The following is a 24,755-nucleotide window of genomic DNA, read 5'->3' on the forward strand; positions in this document are numbered from 1 at the left end:
CACATCTATCATTAATTATGGATATGTCCCACAGACATGGCCACAGGCCAGTCTGATGAAATCTGACAGAGGCAATTCCTCAGTTGAGGTTCCCTCTTCCCCAGTGATGCTACTTTGTGTTAAATTGACAAAAAACTAACCAGCACAAAACTCTTATTATCTACCCCTACACACACACACACACACACACACACACACCTGGTTGTTGAGCTAGATACACAGAATTACTGTTTCTCCTTTATAAGGTAGAGTTCCTTGGACATCTGGTATCTCAGGGCCCACTTCCTCAACCACCTAAGAGGTCTCCACAGAAGCCACCAGAATGCAGAGTGGGTAGCTCTGATGACAGGCACACTGGGCAGAAGCTAGGTGGCCAAGGGAGGGGCCCTGTGCAAAGTGTAGTCTGTGGCTCCCTATTGGCAGGAATGTCACTGTGTGTCATCTCTGGCCACTCAAATGAGCTGTGTTATCTCAGTGCAGGTGAGTTCAATCACCTGGTTAAGTGCAGTTGAGGACACCACACTCTGAAAGGAAAAAAAAGAAATGCTGAAGAAGACCCTACAGGATTAGCAGCTGTCTGGCTGCCCTGACACCCTTGAGGCCTTGTGCCAGGCAGCTTAACTGTGGGCAGACCCTGATTCAGCCTCAGCCTCACTACAGTAGGCATGACTGCAGTTAAGAGAATGCAAGACACTTCACCATCTCCTCTAGTCTTTTCCTCTAACATTCAGCCCTTTGTGTTGGTTCCCATGGTTACCTCCTCACCACTGCCAGCAGCTGAAATGTGTGGTGTGAGGAGGCTGTCTCCCCTATGGAGCCAGGTCTGGCCGAGGCCAGTGATCCACAGCTGGATTCATGACGTGGGGTCACAGTCCATTACCTTCCCCCCCACACACACACACTTTGTCCTGGACTCTGTACTTTCCCAGCCCTGACATGTCAGGGTTGCCATAGGAGGAGACCTGTGGGCTGACGGACAGCTCCCAGGGTATGTCTTGCCCTAGCCCCTCCTGGCTCAACTGTCACTGACCTGTCTGACTTTAGTCTATGGTGATTCCTGTGTGTTAGTGCCCAGAAGGCACTGTTCTGCCCAGTCAGTCGTTTCCCTGCCTGCTTTCCTGTGGACTTTTGCCCCCAAACTGTTAGTTGACATTAATGAGACCAGGAACTGGTATCAAAGGCAGGTTTTGCTTCCAGCCTAGAAGACTGAGCAGGGCCTGGAAACCCACGAGAGAGTGGCAGCTGACAGTCACAAAGGGGAACAAAACCAGCCTAGAGTGTGTCCCTGAGCTCTCTCGGAATAGTTTGGAAGCTGTTTCAGTTGCATGTCTTGGAGCTCAGTGGTGTCTGTGGGTGGAGGTTAAACCGCCTGATAGTGAAGGGACGAAAGTGGTCAGCAAGAGCCACTATGTCCACTCACTACGTCCACTCTGCTGTGGAGGGCACTGCTGGAGGAATCCTCAGGCTCACCTAGAATGAGACACACTTTTTCTGGAGAACTTTCCACCCTATAGATGCCTAAAGAAGCCCTTGGGTCGTGGCCTGGTGGGAGAAAGTGGTTAAGGAATCCTTGGAAGCTTGTTGTAGCTTAGGCTTTCTGTTTTATCATTTCTTTGTGATCCTAAATATGTTAAATATCCCTCATTTCAGAAATACTCCCTAGATTGTTGCAAAGATTAAATTTGGTGGGCAAAAATATTGTGTAAAGCACATGGTACCAATTGTATTATTTTCAAATGACATTTGAGAATGCCATGCCAAACTGGGGCCACAGATTCATCTGTCCTGCTGTGTGTTATTTGCACCAAATGCCCCTTTGTGAAATAACTGGGTGCACACAGCTTTAATCCCAGCACACAAGAGGCAGAAGCGGGTGGCTCTCTGTGAGTTTGAAACCAGCCTGGTCTACACAGCAAGTTCTGAGCCAGCAAAGGCTTAATAATGAAATTCTATCTCAAACAAAACAAAACAAAAAAGCTTTGTGGGGGTAGAATAGGGGAACTAAATGATTGGGACCAGAGAGATCTCAGATCTTAGAGTTTGGAGGATTCTTGAATATTCAAATTGTTGAGCATATTTAACCCTAAACTCTGAAATAATAATAATAATAATAACAAGCAGAATGAATCTTGGAAACAGATGCACTTGCTGCCGCCAATGGCTTAAAAGCCATGCATGTGAGCTCCTTCCTAAAACACAGTAATCCTCTGGGGCAAAGTGAGGATTAGGCTCCACTGCAGACAAGGTGGTGAGTTCATTTTTGCTAAGATTCCTCGGCTGATGCTGAATTTCACAAGGGGTCTATTTCCTCTCAATGAATGACAACCTCCATTAACATGTAAAACATTTTGTTATTGTGTGTGTGTGTGTGTGTACATGTGCACCTGAGTGTAAGTATGTACACCATGTGTGCAGGAGACCTCTGAAATCAGAGAGGCCATTGGATCCCATGGAACTGGAGCTACTGACATATATGAGCCGCCATGTAGGTGCTGGGTATCAAACCCAGGTCCTCTGTAAGAGCATCAGCTCTCTTAACCTCTGAGCCATCTTTCCTCCAGCACACACACACACACACACACACACACACACACACACACACACACACACACACACCCCATTTACATTTTTAATGTCCACCTCACACCTTTAGGCAAGTCTAGGGTTGGGACAGCTTCTTTGCTTGTAGATGGGACAAAGAAGGATTGGCTCCTGTAAACTGTACTGGGTCCCCAGTTTCCTTCCAGAGCCCAGATCCCTCCATCTTGCTCTCCTACAGGAGAATAGGGATCTCACCCAGAGTTTGAGGTGGGAGGGACTTGACAGAAAACCTGGACCTCAACTCCTGATGTCTCTTAAGTGGTCAGGAAGTTGTATCCACTGGTTCATCCTTCCTAACTAAGGCCTGGGGCTGGAGCAGCAGCCTTAACTCCTCCAAGCTCTATCTGTATCCTTGACCTTGTCCGTTTCTTTCACGCCTCCATATATAGCATAGTATATTACCAGCTCTTTGCTGCAAAACACCCCCTTATCGCTTTGGGATTATTTATATCTCTCTCCAAATGCCATTAGGCATTCATAGTCTCTCTCCCTCTCTCCCTCTCTTCCTCTCTCCCTCTCTCCCTCTCCCCCTGCCCCTCTCCACCTTCCCTTTCTCCCTCCCGCCTTCATCCATTGTGACACCACTGTCTTAACTCCACATAGCAAGTGTCCACATCCAGCTGTCACATGTAGACCATGCTGACTGACTGCAGTTAGGACCAGGTAGATTTATCCCCCAAAAGATACATTGTTTTTCCCTTTTTTGAAAACAAAGTTGTGAGGCCCACAGAACAATGGACAGGAACTAGCAGGGCCCAAATCAGAGCATAGGTCTTTGGCTCCAAGGTCTGTGTATCTTTTCCCAGAGAGCCGGGGTCAGAAACTGGAAATTCTAGCTTAGAAGGTGCTCAGCACGAGTTGATGTCATGCATCAGATGTTGTTTTATCAGGGTTTGTCACGTATGCCCCTTTCCCAGTTTTCATTCATAGACTACTGAGAGGGAGCCTTGGACTCATCCATGACAATCTCATGCATGTGGCAAAGCAGCCCAGAACACCTAACTGACCTGGTCGATTCTGGTGGTGCAATGAGCTCCAGGTGTCTACCTGTCTCCACAGCCCCATGCTGGGATTATAGATATGCAGTGCTGCACCTGGGTTTTTGCATGAGTGATGGGGATCTGAACTCAGGCCCTCATGCTTGCACTGCAGGCATTACCAACTGAGCCATCTTGCCAGCCCTGACAGCAAGCTATTAGATCAGTATTTACTGGGTGTTATTGCTAGAAAGAGAACCATAACTACACAAGGAGGAAAAGAACCCCAGGAAGGATTAAGGCTTTTACATGGTGGTTAAGAGCATAGACCTTGCCATTTGCTAGCCTCGAGCTCTAACATACGGAGTTAATAAAGACAGCTGTCTTGTCTTGAAGAATGGTTGTGAATACTCTAGGAAGATGAGTAACAATGCCTAGCTTGGCTCACAGCACTCCATAAAGTAACTAACTACAGCTTCTGTGACAGATGCTTTGCCACCTGCTCTCCGTATGACTAGTGGGTGCAATCATATACATACACCGTGCCCAACAGAGAGCAGAGGGCTTGATTTTAGTCTCCTATATTGTATTTCCACCCGTCGGGTTTCTAAGTATATAACTGAACAATTATTTGCATAGAGGGATCATATCTGCTTGCCTCCATTGCAAGTATAACATCTGATCAATATACATTCCATGTTTGGCCCTTAGTGACTATTGGCCCAATGGATGGTTGGACTGGGTATAGAAGCAGCCAGGCTCTTAGTCTCAGAATAAACCAGCTATCTTAATACGTGTTAGGTTGTTTTCATCTGTGTGCCTAGTAAGTATTCTGAGGGCAGGAACCCACAATCTGGGCATTGTGTGTAGAAAAGGGGGATGCTGGCCCTGTTTTTCCAGGTGTAGAACAATTGACCTTGGGAGAGAGGAGTACCATTTGAATCTCAGTAACATTCCCTTTTCTCCTCCCTGAGCTTTCCCTGCAGAGAAGCTTTGGGTAGTAAGTGCTTGCCACCCCTTTTCACAGAACTTTTAGGGATGTAGTGTTCAAAGGCAATCTAAGCTAAGAGATTCCAAGACTAACTGCATGAAAACGAGCTAAGGACACACACAGCTGTGCCAACTGCATAGCTTACGAGTTGTGATCTTGAGCAAGTATCTGCCCTTCTACAATGTTGTTAAGTGGGGATAAATACTTCCTGCTGTATGTGCCTTTTGGGATTTTGGAGGCTCAATAGAAGGAGGTTTGGGAAAGTGCTTCCTGAGCTATGTTGATATTTGTGTAAGATGTACAGCATTCGGCATAGACTTGAGTGTGTCACCAGTGATGGAAGAGAGTGAAGGTTGGAGGAGCACCTTCATTTTCTCAGGAGGCATTTACCTTTCCCCAGTGACATTAGTTTACCAGAAACCCTGCTTCATTTCCACGTATTTTCAGGGGTTATTGACGTCACTGTCCCCCTTGGGGTGCTATAGGAAGTTGGTGGGAGCCTGAAGAAGTGAGGGTCCAATAAGAGGTCAGCAGCCCTTTGGGGACATGCCTTTGAAGGCCATAGTGGGACCACAGTGCCTTCCTCTTTCTTTCCCTCTCCCTTGCTATCCTTGGGCTGAGGTGTTTTACAGTGACACATGTTCCTGCCATGGCATGCTGCAGTAGACCCAAGCAACAGAGCCAAACAACCATGGTCTAAAACAGCCAAAATAAAGTCCTTTAAAAGATAGCCATAGTGACAGAAGGATAACACACCATGTGCCTGATATATGTGAGTCTCAAGAAGTTAGTATTTGTTTGACAGGTATCATTCAAAGTGCTTTATACATGTCAAACTATGTATAACTATATTTCAGCTCAGAGGCTATTATCATTCCTATTTTGTAGGGGGGGGGGAATGAGACACAAAGCTAAGTGTCCTGTCCACAGGCAAAGACCTCCCAGGTTATAGAGCCAGGTTGAGGACTCAAGCAGCTGGCTCTGGAACCCCTATTGTCCATATACATTTGAGAATCTGACACATCTGATGGTTGTCCCAGGTCCTAGGCTCTGAGTATATGAAGCTAGGGGTTACAGACCCTACTAGAGGTCCCATCAGTTTAATTATAAACCCCTGAGTAGGGGCCATTGGTTGTCTTAAGCCTTTACTTAAGGTTTGGGGAGCCAGAGGGCTTGCTGAGTAGAAAGATTGAAGTCAAGGGCTTCAGAGATGGCTCAGCGGGTAAAGATGTCTGTTGCCAAGCTTGATGACCTGAGTTCAAATCCTGGACCCATATGGTAGAAGGAAATAATGGACTCCCACAAGTTGCCCTCTGATCTTAACACACATGCACCTACACCATGGCACACACTTGCACACACACACACTTACAGTAGAAATAAATAACTTTGGGGGGCTGGAATGGCTCAGCAGTTAAGAGAACTGACTGCTCTTCCAGAGGACTGGGTTCAATTCCCAGTGCCCACATGGTAGCTCACAACTGTCTGTAACTTCAATTCCAGGGGACCTGACACCCATGGCAAAACACCAACATATATAAAATAAATATAAAAAAGAATTAAAGATGGAAGTAGATTAATACTTTTAGGAGGTTAAAAGATTGGACTAGTCATTTCATTTTTTTCCCTGTTCATCCCTTTCCCATTTTTATACAAGGTTGACACCTAGAAATGGATACGCTTATAGATTAGAAAGAATCAGAAATATTAAATGCCAATGATATAGATTATAGGCATGGATCCATTTGAAAATGTTTTCAGGGCAGTAAGAGTAAACAGCTCAAGCAAGTGGACCCAGGCCTGAGATGTGCAGAGACCTTCAACCCAGGGCTGAGGATTATTTGTGGCCCTCCTGTCACTAACCAAGCCATGAGAGCAGGGTGGGTGAGCAGAAAGACAAGGCGTTTTTAAGAGCACATCAGCGCCCGCATACAGTCAGGGGATGCAGACTGAGCTGCCTAGGTCGTAAGGAATGATTAGAAAAGCAAAAGGGAGAGTAATGAAGGGACAGAGACCCAGAAGGTTAAGCCTCAAACAGATAAGTAGCCAAGGGTCTATACTGAGAGCAGGGGGCCTTTGAGAGTGTCTGGGCTTCTTTGACTCATGGTCAGTAGCCAGAAACTGAAGAGTAGCTATGTTTAAGAACAGAAGTCTGTAAAGACCAGAAGTTCTTATGTGTCCTTTAGGCACTGCAGAGTCTAGGCCTTGTCAGTCTCCCCATCCTCCTGCTGGAGACTCTGGGAGAGAGAAAGAAGGTGCTTCCCAGGGAACCCATTGCAATGACTTGAGAACATGCTAGCCCAAGACAAATGGTCAGAGAGACATGGAGCAGAAGGAGAAGGAAAAAGTGACTTGAAACACCAAGAATGTGGCTTTTAGGAAGGAAGGCAAGCTGTCACGAAACAAGTATGCATATACAACCAACATAAACCCAAAGGGAATTCCCTGGGCTCTGAGGACAGACATAGCCCTGTATAAACATACACTGCCCACTTAATTCCTAAAAGCTTTCTGGTTGCTTCCAAACGAAGACAACAAAATTGCACCAAGGCATGCCAGCCTTATGTCAAAAGTTTTGGTCGGTTTCTGGCAATGCCACTGCTCTCTCAAGAAAGTCTGCACTGAAAGTTAGAGCTCATGGCCTAAGTAGAAAGTGACCCCCCCCAAAAAAGGGGGAAACATGTTATGAACAGGCAATACCTTAAAGAGTTTAAGGCAAAGAGCTTCATCCGAGAAGTCAACGTGCACCCACAAAAGGCCTCCTACCAAGCCCATCTTGGGTGGTGCTGATTCAAAGGAACACAGTGAAGGCAAGACCAGAAGGGAACCCTGGTTTGTTGAGCATACTGCTTGCCAAGGCAGGCAGAATACATGCAGTCCCATGCAGTGATAAGCACAGTAAAGGAAATATTGGGTACCAGGAAGGAGACCGTTCACATCATCAGATAACCAGCCCGTGAAGGGGGATGCTTGAGCTGGAACCTGAAGGCTCAGGAGCAACCAGCAAGAAATGTTTCAAGTGGACAGAAAATGTGAAGTAGGGAGCTTGGTGGGCTTGAGGAAACTTGAGAGGATCTGGGTGAGATCGGGGCTTGATGAGGTTAGAAAGGTTGAAGGATGGCCAGGAGTCAACCTAGTTGGCTCCTTGAGTCTGGGTTAAGGAGCACTTCCTCAGTGTGAGACAGAAATCAGGAGGTGACCCTGTCCACTCAGTTTAAAGGTTGTGTTGGCTGCTGCGTAGACACTAGAGTAGAGGGAACAGCAGTGGGGGAGGGGGTAAGTGGCTGGTCACAGCAGGTAAATGGAGCCTGTCCTTGGGTTGTAACAGTCCATATCCAGGAGGCATGATTCTCCCATTTACCACTGTTCTTTGCATTTAAGGACAAAATAGAAAAACTAAACTCAATATAAGCCAGGAACCAAGCAGACCCGGAGAGGCCATTTTAATAGACTTGGGTTCCCTTGTCTTCTCCTTCAGCTTCCACCATCCTTCTGTAGTTTTTACAGTGTTCAAGCAGCCATGGGAACAGAATGATCCAGAACTTTATCTTCTGGTGTTGGCTGAAGCTCATTCCAGAAAGTGGTTAATGGACGCTATTAAAATACCACACAGTAAAGCAGTCGTTGTGTGTTCATGAGTTAGGGATATTAAGGGGCAGAATGTACCCGTCCCAGGAAGCAGAGAGAGATAGGTGGTTGACCCACATTTTTTGTTGCTTAAGTATGAGGAAGAAAGATGTTACAATGGCTCACTGTAGTTGATCACAATAATTTTTAGCCCGACTCGCCCTTCTCAGGTTAGCCTGAGTCCTAGTTTATCACCCATGGTTGTGATACTGTGGCACAGAGACCAGGGAATAGCAAGAGACAATATAAAACAGTCCCCAAAAGTATCTATCTCATTAGTGTTGCAACACACTAACTTATGTTTGGGTTACAGATTGTTGAACATTTATCAGTACTTCATCCACTCAGCAGATATCGGTTGGTCATACCAGGGTTCATAGTAGGGCTGCTTATCTTGGGTTAGTAGTAAAAGATGGGCCTACAAAAGCAGGCAGGTGGAAACCCTGTGGTCATCCCCGATGTGAGCATCCACAGCTAGTGTGCTGCTCTGTGTCCTGGGAGGCAGGAGGAGTGGACTCAACCTGCTTCACTCCTACTGTGTGGGGAAAGGGGTCCTGCAGGAAGTGATTATCCAAGCTGAAGCCTGAGGAGCCAATGGGGAACTGGCTTTCAGGGACATGGCCCGGAGAGGCGGGACAGCCACACCGTTTACTTCAGTATTTCACTTGAAGATGTTTTGCTGATTTCAGGAGCTTCTACAGTGTTTATATTAGGTAAAAATATTTCCATCTGATAACTTTACATTATGGACCTGTCGTCACCCGTCTCATTCATCTAGGTTAGAAATCCTAAGGCCTGAAAATCGAGGGCATAAACAAAAGTTTTTGAAACTGCTGAGTTGAAGGGAGGAAGAGTGAATAGTTGTCTGTGGTTTCAGTCCCCAGTGAGTATAATTCCGGGTGTGGTCTGAGCCAAGACACACAGCTTCTGTGCCTCTGTGTGTTCTGGAAAGTGGGTCTTAGAAGAAAAAAAATAACCTCACTTGTTGTCTCTTTCCTAAGGAGTTCTGATAACAACTCACAACATGTGGGAAAGCCTGCACATCCTTTTGCAGGAAAGACTTGGGTCAGTCTGCCTGAGGCATGTGATACCCCATCCGACTTGTGGATGAGATCAAAGTGCCTGCAGACTGTCAATTACTGCTGTGGGAGAAGTCAGCAGTGGGTGGGGAGACGGGCGGGCGTCCTGGAGGCAGCGTGAGTGAGTTAATGCCCAGACAGAGGCCCACTGGGCAGGTAAGTGGATCCGTGTATAGATAAGACAAGGAAAGACAGAAAGATAATTCCAGGGTGCTGAGTTGGTGGGCCTCCCCAAGTGCATTCTGGCACTGTCTTCCATCCAGAGCCACTGTCACATTCCTTTTCATCAGAACATATGAATTTAAAACTGTTTATTTGTTGTCCACATTATTCCAGAAGAGTTTAAGGCAGGAGTGTAGGTGCTGGCAAATGCTTCCTGGACATTCCAGGCTGATTTCTGATGGTTTCTGATGGTGTATCTTCCAGCTCACCCACTGTGGTTCTCAGACCTCACTGTCTAGTCCCCTGAACCAGCCTAGGGCAGAAGTGTGAGGGCAGAAGTAGCAGGCAGGCTGCTATGGCATTTAATGGATACAATACCTTCCAGTCCCCCAGAGAGGAGATGGGAAAGAGACTGGAAAACCACAAGTCTGTTTTCTTGGGGGCAATTTAAATACCCTGTGGGAGTGGTCGTCAGCATTTCTGGGGTAGGAGTCATCATTTGGCAGGCTTTCCGAGATGCAGCAGGGTTTAGAGAGAGATGCGGGGGAGGGGAGCTTGTGTAGAACTTCCACCAGAACATTCCAGACTCTTTAGGTATAGATGCGGGGGTGGGGTGGGGTGGGGTGAGGTGGAGCTTCCACCATAACAGTGGCATCATCTGGAATTGCAGTCGCACATTCAGATGGTTTCATTAGTCTTTCACCCAATTGCCCTGGTCCTCCGAGATGACAAGTGGCTAACTGCCTTGGCTCTAGAGGGCAGGGTCTCAGCCCATTAAAAATCCTTAAAAGATGAGGTGATCGCATGTGCCCCGCGCATTCGTCTTTGTCACATCTACTTCCTCTTCTTGCCCTGCCATTGCTTGTGACACCCACAACCTGTGGCTCTGTCTCTAGGTGTGTCCAGGATGGGGAATGGTAAAAAAAAAAAAAAAAAAAAAAAAAGACCAGAGCTTCAGAGGGCCAGCCACTGTACAGCAAGGATGGAGCCAACAACTGCGGTTTAAGTAGAAATGAGGAAGTTATTAAATGCCACAAAGATGTTCTGAAAGGCCTGCCTGTGGTTGTTTTTCTCCAATAGAGGACACTAAGGTCTAGGGGACACCTGGAAAGGACAAGTCTAGCCCTTTGTGGCAAAGTGGATGATGCCAGTGGGTGATTCGAAGGGTGCTTTGTTTTTTGAGATTACATTTCCTTGTGTGTGTATTGGGGGGGGGGCGGGCGCATGGACAGACACGGGACAGTTAGCAGGAGTTGAATCTCTCTACCTACCATCTGTGTCCTGCAAATGGAGCTCAGGTGTCAGTCCAGCAGCTCTCCTCCTTGCTGGCTCCCTGGCTGTCGGAGTGTGATTTATGCATTCATAAAATCTTTACATTGGGGTGTTGAATGGGGAGATTCCTTTAAGTCTACTTTGCACCTCAACTTAAACCAAATGTCTGTCTGTCTGGTGTTGCGAGGGTCCTGTGAGAATTTCTAAGTGAGGGTGGCTTGAATTTGGTAGGTTTTGGCCTGTTAATTCTCACCGGCCAAGGCCCTTATAAACTAGGCTTTTTTTTTTTTTTTTTTCTTTTGGGTTGTTGTTGTTGTTGTTGTAGCTTACTTTGTGTAACCTTTGAAAAAAGCTCTACAAAGTCAGAAATGAAAATAGGGTTATTAAGCACATGCCATGTGTGGGCAGTGTACTAGACAGTTAGTATACATCATGTAGAACTTCTGGAACGACTCCCCAAGACAGGGATAATAATAATAATGGCTAATTTGCTGAGTGCTTAGTATGCCCTGGGCTCCATTCTAAATATTTTACCTGTGTTATAAAAGTGTCTCAACAACCCTATGCAAAGAGTGGCGCTTTGCATCCATTTCATAGACGTAAGAGCAGAGGTGCAGAGAGGACAATGTTACCCAGCTGCTCAGGGCTCATTGCTCGTGCTCCAGAACTGTGTTTTTAGCCCTTGTGCACAGTTCCTTATTTTGTTTTCCCTACAGCTGAGGAGCCTGAGGCCCACTGTTTACTGGCCCAGTGCCATTAATGTCACAAGTGACATAACCTCAAGCAAACCTCAGACATTAAGTTTAGAGTTCTGTTGAGTACATAGACGGAGGTAGGGCTGCATAGACGTAAGCAACTGTAGAATCCAGTTTTGCGTTGCTATAATGGAATACCTAAGGTGGGCTAACTTGATAAAGAAAAGAGTTTTATTAATCTCCCAGTTCTGGAGGCTGCAAGCCCCAAGTGGGGCAAGCCTCTTGGCTTGGTCTCTGGCAAGAGCCCTCAAGGCTACACTGTATCCTGTTGGATTGCATCATGGCTGGGAGCACAGATCAAGAACAAAAGGCTACCATGCAAAACCGGAAGGTAGATGATGTTTCAAGGGCCAAGTTTATCTGTACAACAGCCCACTCTTCCAAGGGCAGGACTATTAATGCCCCCTCCTCCCCACTATGCGATACTACATCTTATACGTCCTACTGCCCTGCAGAGGCTGTAAGTCCCTGGGAGACACCTTCAAAATTGAGCTAGGCCACCACTAAGGTAAAGAGAAACACTGTGCCTTAAGAATGGAAAACCTCAGGCTGGAGAGATGGCTCAGTGGTTGAGAGCACTGGCTGCTTTTCCAAAGGATCCTGGTTCAAGTCCCAGCACCCACATGGCAGCTCACAGCTGTCGGTAACTCCAGTTCCTGGGGACCTAACACCCATGGCAAAAATACCAATGCACATAATATAAAAATAAATAAATTTAAAAAAGAATAGAGACCCCCCAGCTGAGCCCTGAGCCCCTCCCCAGTACCCTGGGATAAAAGTTCTTTTTATTTGTGTTAGGATTCGAGAAAGATCGTTCTTTGACTTCATTCTGTGTTCCAAAATAATAGGAGGCCAGATGGCCAGGCTTAATCTCGGCAGCTGCTTGGTAATCCTTCCCTTTTGGCCAAGGCATATGCAGAGGCGGAGCAGCCTTCCCCTGCCGCTCACTCAAGCAGGCCCAGTAGTTGGATCTCAGAGGCTTAGAAAAACCCTTGAAGACAAACTGCAAATACCACTTTGAGGCTGATCAAACCTACTTCTAGGGGGCTGATGAGATGGCTCAGTGGGCCAAAACACTTGCTGCCCAGAGTTGGGTCCCAAGAATCCATGTAAAAGACCAAATGTAGGGGGGCATATCTGTAATCCCATCCCTCCTCCTGCAGGGAGAGTCTCCTGGGCTAGGTAGCCCGGAACACACAGAACAGTAGAAAGGAGAGAATCAGGTAGAAGACGAGCGATTCACCAAAGCTGTTCCTCTGACCACGGGAGCCATGGCAGGCACACACCCACACTCATTTTTTAATATACCACACACAATAATAGCAATATTAAATAAAAAATTTAAACTAGTTCAAAGCTTGAAGCAGGGAGTGTGATAAAGAGGAGACATTGAGGGCGTCAGGAAATACGCTGTTCCCATGGCAGAAGGCACTGGCAATGTGGGGCTTCATATTTTCCTCTAACTCCCTGGGAGTATGGAGGATAGGAGTTACAGGGATGGTGTTCCCCGCCTGTGGGTGGGAGGCTGGATTGAAATGGATGCACAAAAGGCTTGCCTTCCAACATGGTAGAAACTAAACAGTCTGGAATAGTTGCAGCCCAAGAGCTGTCACATGTCCCTCCTGAGCTGCCACCCACCGAGCAGAGCATGGGCCGTTGCTTCACTTGGAGATTATGCCCCTCACACAGAAGCTGAGAAATGACTTGGTTTCAGGGAAATTGCGATGATGGTTCAGATCAGTGAGTTCAATTTTTCAATTGTCTGTCAACATCGGAGTCCTAACAGTTAATGTGGCTGAGATATGGCTCAGTGGTGGAGCATTGTTCAGCATGCACAGAGCCCTGGGTTACCTTGAGGACTGCAGCGCTGGGGCCTTGTGCACGCTGGGGGAGTGTTTTTATCTCTGAGTTACACCAAAGTCTCAGGACAGCAAAATGTAAAAACAATTACTGCATCTTTCAGCGAAACAGACAGGAAGGGTAGAAGGACCTCTGTGGATTTGCTGTCTTTAGGGTGGAGAGCTTGGGGTGCAGACTGTGGATCCTGTTTCAGTTCAACTGTTTTGTTCTGGCTCCGGTCCGTGTTCATGTATTTTCCGGCGAGATTCACTTAAGCTCCTCCCGGTGAAGCCCACCACACTCAGCTGTTTATTGTCTTGTTTTTAACAGAGATGTGTGTGCAGACCCGGGCCATGTAGATCCTGGTGCCTCTAACTCCCTCAGCTCAGAGCGACTTACCTGCGGTCCCCAGCACCGGAAAGCAACATGGTCAGGAGGGGTGAAACTTCGGCTAAAGCAGAGGTAAGAAACATGGAGGTCGATGCTGAACAGTGTGGAGGAAATGACTGGCCCACCCTCAGGGTCAAAGACACAGGCTGGTGGGAGAGGAAAGGGGTTGGACAAGGGGGTCATGTAGGTTAAAGTTCACAAGCATGATAATCTTATTTGTTTTAGGCCTGAACACTCAGTCCTGAAATGATAGCAAGTGCTCTACCACTGTGCTATTAGACATGTGAATTTTGTACTTGTATAGTGGCATATGCCTTTAATTCTAGTACTTGGGAGGCAGAAGCAGGTGAATCTATGAGTTGAGGGCCAGCCTGGTCTACATTACAAGTTCTAGGGCAGCCAGGGCTAGAGAGAGAGAGAGAGAAAAAGAGAGAGAGAGAGAAATTGGATCTGTGTCAACCTAGATTTACTTGTTTGGATTTTCCTGTTTAAGATATACAAATACACATTAATGTATCTGTTATGTTTTATGTAGTAAGACAACACTTGTATTTGATGTTTACCTTAAGAGTCTTTAATATAGTCCATTTTATGAAAGATACTCGAAAATAGTTTGAACATGCCAGAGGGCCAGCGAAGCCAGCTGCCTAGAGGGTGGGGGTAGGCCAGGCACAGGCTGAGCTTCTGGGAACTATCCGGCAGGCTTGCTCCCAGCAACAGGTGGAGGCAGAAGCTCTGAGGCTGTTGCCTCTCCCTTTGGTCACCTCGTGTCTTAACAGTGCAGAGAATCAATGTAATACGGGCTGTGTGAGTGAGTCCTGTGTCACTGGCAGAGCCTAGAGGCTAGGAAGTTGTCATTTGAGCACCTGCTGCTCTAACCTGGGAAGATCCTGACACTGAGACAATTAAGGACACAGAGTTAATAGCAGATGAGAGCAAGGGAAAGGAGGACAGTTGACTGCTGTTGGGCCCTTGGAGACACTGGTAGGACTCTTGGCCACCCTGGGAGAGCAGAAAGAGCAGAGACAACAGCAGAAAGAGACAGCCTGCTGGTTTAGAGTAGGAAATCAGGCTGGGTGTGACAGCACAGGCCTTTAATCCCAGTTGGGGGGGGGGGCAGAGACGGGTGGCTTATCCGTGAGTTTCATGTCTGTTGGGCTACATAGGAGACTGTCTCTACAAGAACGGGAGAATGACAGCCGATGTTCTCTGGCCTCCACATTCATGCATGAAGACACATATATGCACGGAAAATATTTTGTGAGCAATCCTTGAAAAGCTAAACAAACCAAATGAACTTAAATATATCTGTTTGGTAGCCTAGCCATAAGTAAACCATTTTTAAATCTGGCCAGAGATGCTGGGTGCTATATTTCTGTAACCCTTGCCTCCTTGGGGAGTCCAAAAATGCATAGCTGGCAACACAGCAAGCTCCTTTGTCAAGTCACACCAGCATAGTCAGCAGTGCTGTCTGATGGAGGGAGAATGGCAGGACCAGGTGGAGAGGTAGTTTTCTTCATAAAGTCCTGAGCTTAGGGTGGGTCGAGGGGGCAGAGGTCATGGGGGGGGGGGTGCTTGTCTAGCATGATGCAGCCTGGGTCTCATTCTGAGCACTTTATAGGTTGAGCATGTTAGCATCTTAAATCCCAGCACCGAGGAGGCGGAGGCAGGAGCATCAGAAGTTCAGAGGCATTCTTAGCCTCATAGAGAACTTGAGGTTGGCCTAGGATACATAGCACCTGTCTTAAACAAAAACCGTCTTGAATTTGATTGGGTGTTGCATATATCACCACTGTTCAACTGAGGGTTCACTCTGTGTGCCTGGTCTTGTATATATGGGTGCTTTGTCTCCATAACTATAGTTACAAGGCTGTGCTGTCATACTTCCTAATCCCGTGCTCCAAGGTCACCCAACTGTGCTGTGACAAAATGCCTGCCAAAGCAGCTTAGGGAAGAAAAGCTTGTTTTGGCTCACAGTTTGAGGATGCAGCCTGCTGTGGTGGGGGAGGCCGCAATGGGGGCAGCTGTAGCTGTGGCAGCAGGAGTGGAGGAAGCTGCTCACACTGCACTGGAAGCTGAGAGAAGCGAATGTCCCTGCACAGCTCTCCTTTTCCTTTTCCTTTTTTTTTTTTTTTCTTTTTTTCTTTCCATTTTTTTAAATCCCACCGGACTGACAGTTTGGTGTAGCCCTTATTCAGGGTAGGTCTTCCTTTCTTAGTTGAACTTCTCTGGAAACACCCTCGTAGGGGTGCTAGAGGTGTATCTCCTAGGTGACTGCAAGTCCAGCCAGATGGACAGTGAGGAAGACTGAACTTAAAAAATTGGAGCGACTCTCATCCATCCAGCTATATTCATTCAGATCCTAACTCCTAACTGCTTTAGCTTTTACTTATTCTGAAATCACTGTATACTCATAAAATAGTGCTAGTAATTTCCCAAACCAGCTACCCAGTATAAAGTATAAATATACTTTTCCCTAATGTCAGTATATTTATAAACACAGGTATCAAAGTAAACTGGGCACTAGTAATTGGTAATACTACAGACATTAAGACTTTAGAAACAGCCAGGTGTTGGTGTCACACGCCTTTAATCCCAGCACTCAGGAGGCAGAGACAGGCGGATCTGAGTTCAAGACCAGGCTGGTCTACAAGAGCTAGTTCCAGGACAGCCTCCAAAGCCACAGAGAAACCCTGTCTCGGAAAAAAACAAACAAACAAACAAACAACAACAACAACAAAAAGACTTTAGAAACAGCAGATTACCAAGATTAGCCATTTTCTACCCTGCTAGCCTTTTCTGCTTAAGAATGCTACTTTGTAGTTTTCACATTTCCTTGCTCGTCTCTTAATTTGTAACACTTTGTTAGTCTTTCCTTGACTTTTGTGACTCTCACATTTTTTAAGAACAACATTTGTTTTTGGAGAGAATGACATTGTCCCCTGTGCTTGCATAGAAGTCAGAGGACAACTTGTGTGAGTTGGTTCTCTCCTTTGACTATGAGGGTCCTGAGGATCACACTCGGGTTGATGGGCAAGCACCTTGACCCACTGTGTCATCATCCCAGGCCTGAAGCCTGTGCACCCCAGGTGATAGTTGCTAGATTGTTGTTTTATCTTCACTAAAGATTAAGCCTTGGTTATCATGCCTGCTTGTCAAATGCTTTCCCTGGAAGCCTCATCCTACAGCAATGACCTTGCTGTTTTTTAAGGGAAGGGGCCAGTTATTATATAGAATGCCTTCGATTTGGAGGTGTCTGGTGTTTTCTCATGGTGAAGTAGAGACTTAGGCATTTTGGGGAGAAATACCATTCAAATGATGTGTGTCTTTTCTAGTGCCTTGCATCAGGGTTCACGTGATGGTGATGTTTCGTTACTGCTGATGGCAACTTTGGCAATTTGGTCATGGTGAGGTCCCCATGTTTCTCCACTGTGAGGAGCACTGTTTGTCCCTTTGCAATTCGTGATTACGTTGGAGAGTAATGTTGAGGCTATATGTAATGCTGTTTTTTTTCAAACTTCCTTTTCACTAACTTTAAAATCTGTTGATATTATGTATGACAACAGGAATGTTCTAGAAGCTATTCTGTATTTTCTTCATTCCTTCTACGTTTATTCATCAGAATTCTTCTGCAAGGAACTACTTTTTCTCCCCCCACCCACCTATTTTTCCAGTAATTGATTTATTTCAGCAAGGAGTTCATATTTATTTTATCTTGTGGGTGATAACCCCTAGGCTTCTGTTATTTATGTTGTTGCTTCAGATTGTCTCAGTGCTGGCCGTTTGAAGTGATTTCAGGCTGGCTGTGCTCTAATCCCATTTCTGAAACATACAAAGGCTTGAAGTACCATTATTTTGATTGTACTGGTACATAAAGCAAAAAATGATGTGCTTATCTGTGGAGTCAAACAAGTATTGAGTCAGGAGGCTACTCGTGGAGGCCAGTACCATAACTTTGAAAATTGGAAACTTCTAGGGTCACCTCATGGACCAAATACTAGAGTTCAGAATTCTACCCAGCTCCTTCTTCATTTAGCAACCCAACTTTCCTTCCTCAGTGTGCATCAGAAATCCCATTCCCCATTGTGCAACAGCAATCCTATTCCCCAGTGTGCAACAGTGGTCCTAGCACTTTGGAGGCTGAGACTGGAGAATTTTGAGTTCACGGCCACCCGAAGCTACATCCTGAGACCCTGATGCAGGGAGAGACATAGAAGGAGAGTATTTTGCCTTTGTTTGTTTGAAGTTGGGTCTTAGTATGTATCCTAGGTCAGCCTAGAACTTTTGATCCCCTGGCCTTTGCTGTGATTTCAAGTATGAACCACCACACCCAGTGGGAAGAATGGAGACTCTTTAAGATCTGTTTCCCTAAAAATCTGGGTTAGGGTAGTTAGTAATGAGTCGGTAATGAAGACAAGTTATTCTAGCTTACAACCAAGGATTTTCCACTCCAGTGCCTCCCGGTTCCTTCACCAGTTGCCACCGCCATTAGAGTAACTATCCAGGATCAAACTATATACATTCTCATACATACATACTCATACGGACACACACACACATACACACACACACACACACACACACACACACACACACACACACACACACACACACGGTGAAAGAACAAACGGCACAGACTCGCCTCCAGTGCCAGTGCTTCTGCACTTCCTAGTTCTCTCAGTGGGGCATTTTGTCCCCAGCTGCCGTCTGCCTGCTCTCCAGATAATGTGTCTCAGAGAAACTCCAATGAGACCTACAAGAGCTGATGCTTCAAAAGCAGAAGCAGTGAACATCCCTGGTTCACAAGCGGTGCTCCGCATGGGGAGGAGGCTTCCTGGCTTTCGCCTTGGATGCATCCTCCCCTGACCACAGAGTCACAGTTTGGCATTTCAAAGCGGTGTGCTGCGCACCATGATCCTGGCTCTTCCCAGGAAAAGTACTAAGGGACAGACACCCTTCTCCCCTCCGGGGGCAGGTGTTGGATTTTGATTGATCCATTTATGCAGGTGACTGAGAGGTAGAGTCCCTGCTTGCTCTGAGCTCCAGAGGTTCCTGCCCTTTAACTGCCGGCTCACCTGCTTGGGACGTGAAAGCTGCGGAGCCCCACCCCTGTGGGCGGAGCATAGCCCAGGGGGTGACTTAGCTCTCTGCCCTGCTCCTGAATTGGTACCAGATTGGCCAGAGGTTGCTCTGTGCTGCTGTGTCTCTGTTTGCCACGAGGTAAGTATACACCGCACACCGTTGGGATGAGATTCTGGAGCTTTCATTGTAGGGTTCTAACTCAAGAGCCCTTTTCTGGTGTCTTTTTGATAGTGTGTTGTATCTGGGTCTTTGCTTTCTTTTCTTGCCTCTTTTTTTGGATGGGGTGGTGGTGGTGGCTGACTGTTTGGTATTTTGTTTGTTTTTTTCCTGAGACTCTATAACCCAGGTTGTCCTGGGACTCAACTCACTGTGTAGGCCCAGCTGGCCTGAGACTCAACCATAATCATCCTACTTTTAGCTTCTCAAGAGTATCTATTTTTAAGGAAAAATAAGCAGCTACCTGTTAAGTCCAGCCTACTTCTCATTCTTATCCAACATCCTACATGCTCCAGTGTTCTGTCAGGGCTTCTGTCTGGGAATGTCTACACATGGGGCTACCCAGTTTGTCATGGCTCATCTGCCTATACTGTGTTTTTATGTCATTCAGATCAGCAAGTCATCTGTTCCTCCTTCAGGTTCCCCTGAAGCTCCCAGTGGTCTTTCAGAACTGTGCTTCCAGGAGGAGGGACTGGGCCAGGGGACCAGTTGCCAAGTTCTCAATGCTCTGTTACCAGCCAGTGTATAAAGCAAAGGAAGTTTTTTGTTGTTGTTGTTTTGTTTTGGGGTTTTTGTTTTGTTTTGTTTTGTTTTTGTTTTTTTCGAGACAGGGTTTCTCTGTGGCTTTGGAGGCTGTTCTGGAACTAGCTCTTGTAGACCAGGCCTGTCTCTAACTCACAGAGATCTGCCTGCCTCTGCCTCCTGAGTGCTGGAACTAAAGGCATGTGCTGTCACCACCCGGCGTAAAGGAAGTTTTTAAGTTTCATTTTGTCCTGCTTACCTTAGCTGCTGCTGCTGCTGCTTCTTTTTGTAGATCAAGTTTCTGATCTACATAACTTTTGTCTTTTCCTATGACAATTTCTGTTTGTCTGAAAGTGACTACTTTTTACTTTGTTATAAGAGCCTTCTTACTGTGCTATGCAGGGACAAACCCTTACTGCGCAGTGCAGGATTCGTGTTTACCTGGTATCTGAGGGGATGTTGCATGTGATTCTTACCTTTGCTCTTCCGTGGGTGGGTTTTCTCCTTCAGGTGTCTCTCAGATGTGCTAATTCAAAAAATTACTCTTATAATTGCTTTTATCATTTATGTACATTTCCAAGTATATATAATGTACATATAAGTACATATAATGTACTTTGACCATATTATCCCCGTTATCCTCTCTCATTCCCTTAGAGCCCCTCCTACTTCCATGCCTTTCTCTTTTATATATTCGTGGACCACTGCATTTAATTGGGGTTACCTTCGTGAGTATGGATGCTGGCCTTGGTTGATATTTTTCTGTTTGATTTTCTGTCGTGCAAGTTTCTGCTTCTGTGAAGCCTTTTTGGGTCTGTCCCACTTGGGTCCACTGAGCCCTGACGTGTGTTTGGGGGGGATTTCTCCCAGTCATAGTTCCAAAGATTCCTAGAGTTCCCTTTTCTTTTTCTACTCTAAGCTCCCCATGATGTGGGTACCACATCTCTGTGACTCTCAAGCTCCTTGGATGCTCTGTTCTGCTCTTGGTTTTGTTGCCCCCCCCCCTTCAGGCTTTTTCTCCTTGCTCTTAAGCCTTAAGGGGTTCTATTAAGATGCTTATAGGTTTGAGGTTCTTTTTTCAACCAGGTCCAGCCTGTGTGGGAACTCTCTCTCTCTCTCTCTCTCTCTCTCTCTCTCTCTCTCTCTCTCTCAAACTCAACAAGGGCGAGGGAGGGAACCTCTGAGTATCATCTGTCTCAATTTTAAGGAAAAGATCCAGCCCTCTCATTAGTTTTGAAGTCGTCTTTGTCCATGAAAGGACATCTATACACCACTGCACTCTGTCACCATTGAGAGCTTGGCCACTTCCTTTTCTTTCCCTTTCCTCACAGCCTTTGGGATTCTGCTTTTACCCCGTGTGATTGTGATTTTAAAACTCTGTCAATCACACTTGATGCAGTGCCTGCCTCCACCAATGCTTTGGCTCACAGTGTGCTGTGGAAAAGAACAGGTGAACGGAACTGTCTGGGTAATGTCCTAGGGCCCTGGCTGACCTGAATATTGATTTTTATTGTGATTGCAATTCATTGCCATGCCACATAAATGGTAAGAGAAAAATCTGAAGTGCGCACATTCAGAAATGCCCTGGGTGCCAGAGACCACAGGGCTGGTTTTTCAGGTTTTAGCTGGCATTCTGTCCTCTGAAAGTAAATGAGAGATCACTCCTATTATCCTCCTGAGTGGCAGGTTCTGTGTTAGCCAGCTGTGACGGTAAAATGCCTTCCCGCTTTAACATTTATTATGGAAATATTGGTAGATAAAGAAGGAATGGGAGCTGGTGTTCCAGAAGTTTCCTACTTTTCAGCTCCTCTGCCCCCAAATCTAGACTTTTTTTTGGTAGGGGGGTGGTTCCAAAAAAACTTTATTTTGATAAACTTTTTTTTCCAGTATCATTTTTAAAGAATAGATTCCTTGTAACCATTTATTAAATTGGTATTTACCTTTTTTCTTATTTCCTTATTTTCTTATTTGTATTTTCTTAAATGGGGAGAGAGACAGTGAAATAGAGAAAAGAAAAACCCAGCACCATGCATCATATATCAGATTTACTCTGCAAAGGAACTCAGCTTCTTCAGTGTTAGGGGTTTCAGATACTGTTTTTATTTAATGTAGTAGTGTTTGTTCTCTCTCTCTCTCTCTCTCTCTCTCTCTCTCTCTCTCTCTCTCTCACACACACACACACACACAGGAGGCACACACACAGGCACACACACGGGCACACACACGGGCACACATGGGCGCACACACACACACGTGTGTGTTTGTGTGTACACGAGTGCGCAATTGGACATCTATAAAACATTAATTAGCTTGAGTTTTAAATATTTTGGTTGATATTTGGGCTCCCTCAAACTTCCGGACTGACAGTCTCTGGGTTTGTACTCAAGAGATTTTCAGCTGTGATGACAGAGGGGCTCCCTACCCAACCCTGCAGGTCCCTAGGTGTGTGGGAGGATGAACCCGGTCTTCCATTTGCCCCACCAAGCTGCCCCTGCTTTGGCTGCTGGTAGATGTCCTCTGGGAAGGACCCAGGAGAACCCAAAGGGGACACAAGGCATTCCCATTCTTTACCAATATCTCAGCCTCTCCAAATTGGGAAGAATTTGCTTGTGGTTTCTGTGTGTGTCTGCCTGACTGATGGCAATCCAGTGTGGAAGCTGATTCTTCCTGTCAAAGTTCTGGCCTAGTAGGGAAGAAAATTCCAAAGTCATTACCTCTGATGCCTGAAAACGTTGGTAAAAACCAGTCCCCTTTCCTTTCTCCACAGAGTAAACCATGCCTTAGTCCATGTTCAGAGTTGAGAGAGAGACAACTGGTTTATGTTGTTCTACTATCCTATCATAGCTGTATTTGAAAGACAATCAATGGAAAATGTGAACACTACTGCAGATTATGCATACTATAGAGTTTGTATCCATTTGTCATGACTTAGGTGTGAAACTTACACCTAGGAAGATCAGTTGCTCTAATTTCTCTCTCTCTTATTCTCTCTCTCTCTCTCTCTCTCTCTCTCTCTCTCTCTCTCTCTGTGTGTGTGTGTGTGTGTGTGTGTGTGTGTCTATGTATGTCTGAGTTATGGGTAGGGAGCAGGATTTAAATATTGAGAAATAGAACATTTTGGCATCACTTACTGTTGACTTACTAAGGAAAAAAAAAAAACACAACCCATTGCTAATCCCTCTCTCTTATTGCATTATTTTGTGTTAGTCCATAAACACATTTCAGGATGGAGGGTGAGGAGGAATAAACTACATAGCAGGGAAAGAAATATGGAGATAAAGTGGGTTAGTGTGGTAAACACAGCACAAGGAAAGAGTATTACCTTTTCCGCTAATTTGTGGTGTCAGTCATTGTCTGGCTGCTAACAGACTTCACTCTTATGATTCAGTCCGAAAAGCCATGTCCCCAGGGTACATTGTGAGTGTGACTTTTAAAAAGAATGTCCCCTTTCAGAAAGGACTATATGCTACTCTGAGGTTGTATTACCTTAATAAATACCATTCTTCCCAGCAGTCCACCTCTTTGGTTGTTTTGGTCAAGTTTGAGGTGGAACCCTGGGCTTTGTGCATACTAGATTGGCTCTGTAACAGTGGCCACACACTCACACCTTTCACAGAATGGGATGCTGGGAAAGGATGCATAAGAAATTAACCATTGTGATCAGTACTGGGGGAGAGAAATGGAATCTGGAGGGCAAGGCTGCACACTGGTTTATTTTTTTCTTAATTATGTGATTTATTGTCTATTCAAAAGAATACTTAAAATGAATATGGGGAGATGCAAATTATTTGTTAAGTTTAGTTATAAATCCACATATAAGTAAGGTAGTCTTTGTATTAATGTGAATACATTTTTATATGTGTCCATTTTTAAAACAGATGAAGAAATAGCTGGCTACAGTGGCATACACCTTGGGACCGAGGCAGGGGAAATAATTTGAATCAGTGAGTTTGGAGTCCTCTAGGCAAGATAGTAGAATGCATCTGAAAACAACACAAAGTAGAAGAGGAAAATTATCAGCGTCACACAAGAAGAACCTTAGCTTATGGTGTTCAGCAGGGGTATCATGAAGACCTCAACCGAAGGCTGCACTGTTCTTTCTGACAGACAACCCAATACATCGTTGTCATGAATTACTTCCCTGTGGTCAGAATGTGGAGTGTTTTGGTGGACTTTGTCTTCTGTGAGTAGATGGGTCAGTCAAAGGGCTAAGACTATGGTCACGTTGATTCTGTGGTGCTAGCAGTCTGAGTCTGATTGTGCCTTGTACATGTGACTAGTGTCTGCTTGACAGCTGTACCTAGAAGGCCATGGCAGCCCAGTCGGCAGCTCATGGGGAGCCCAGCAACAGACACCCTCCAGTGCTCACTTTCTAAGCTACAGTTGTCACCTTCTCCATTTATCTAACATATAACAGTCCTCTGAGGTCATCTGGAGGCCACTCCACCTCTGAGTCTTGGCTCCAGACCCCATTCAAGTGAACTTGATGCTTGTGTTCAGATGTCTTCAGAATTTCACGTGATCTGAATCCACACCATTGGCTCTTCTGGCCCTGGCTGTGGCCATACTCTTGTTTTGAATGTTCCAAACTTATTCTTACCTCAAGGACTTGGCATCATTTGTTCTTTCTTTACTAAACATCACCCACAACATACACACACTCTTATCCTGGCTGGTAAAATTCATTCACTGTGCTATTGGCAGTATCTTCCTAAAACTTCAGATTTGAGCATGCCTTCACCCCGCCTAAGGTTCTTGATCCTTAACCATCTTTGGAGCTGAGTGGGTACAGCTCATTACAGTGAGGAAGGCATGGAAGGAAGACCAGCTCTTGTTCTTGGTCTGAGGACATGAGGAAGCTGCTTGTTACTTAGGTACCTGTCACGAGCAGAGATCTCAGGCCAGAAGTGAGGCTGGCTACAATTACCCCTCAAGGTCCATCCCATAGCAACCCACTTTCTCTGACTGTCTCTTGAAGGTCCCACAGCCTCTCAACAATACCATAAGCTGGGGCCGAGTGTTCAAACACGTGAGCTCAAGGAGGACATTGCACCCTCAAGCCATAACACTGGCCCACCAGTATGTCCTATTATAACCAGAAGGAAATTCAAGGTGAAAATTACTACTTACATGTACTTTAAAAAACCCAAAGCTCATAACCAGTGTTACCTGTTTCAGAAACCAGATTAGAACCCAATTTTCCTTTATTGGGCTAATGGGATGAAGGATAAAACAAGAGACC

The 24,755-nt window shown here is 45.8% G+C and overlaps 1 protein-coding gene across 5 annotated transcripts in view; it reads left to right on the forward strand.

The window, feature by feature from the left end:
• Shroom3 (shroom family member 3) overlaps positions 1-24,755 on the forward strand; it is a 103,780-nt gene that overhangs the window by 49,729 nt on the left and 29,296 nt on the right. For 4 of the 5 annotated variants that reach the window (XM_027388434.2, XM_035452557.1, XM_027388436.2 and 1 more), the window contains one exon: positions 13,634-13,765. In XM_027388434.2, the coding sequence (XP_027244235.1) occupies positions 13,634-13,765 (132 nt within the window). Of the gene's footprint in view, positions 1-13,633; positions 13,766-23,391; positions 23,697-24,755 lie in introns of all 5 variants that reach the window. The other variant, XM_027388439.2, reaches the window with a different exon arrangement.

This window comes from Cricetulus griseus (assembly GCF_003668045.3).
Source record: "Cricetulus griseus strain 17A/GY chromosome 1 unlocalized genomic scaffold, alternate assembly CriGri-PICRH-1.0 chr1_1, whole genome shotgun sequence".
Taxonomy (NCBI): domain Eukaryota; kingdom Metazoa; phylum Chordata; class Mammalia; order Rodentia; family Cricetidae; genus Cricetulus; species Cricetulus griseus.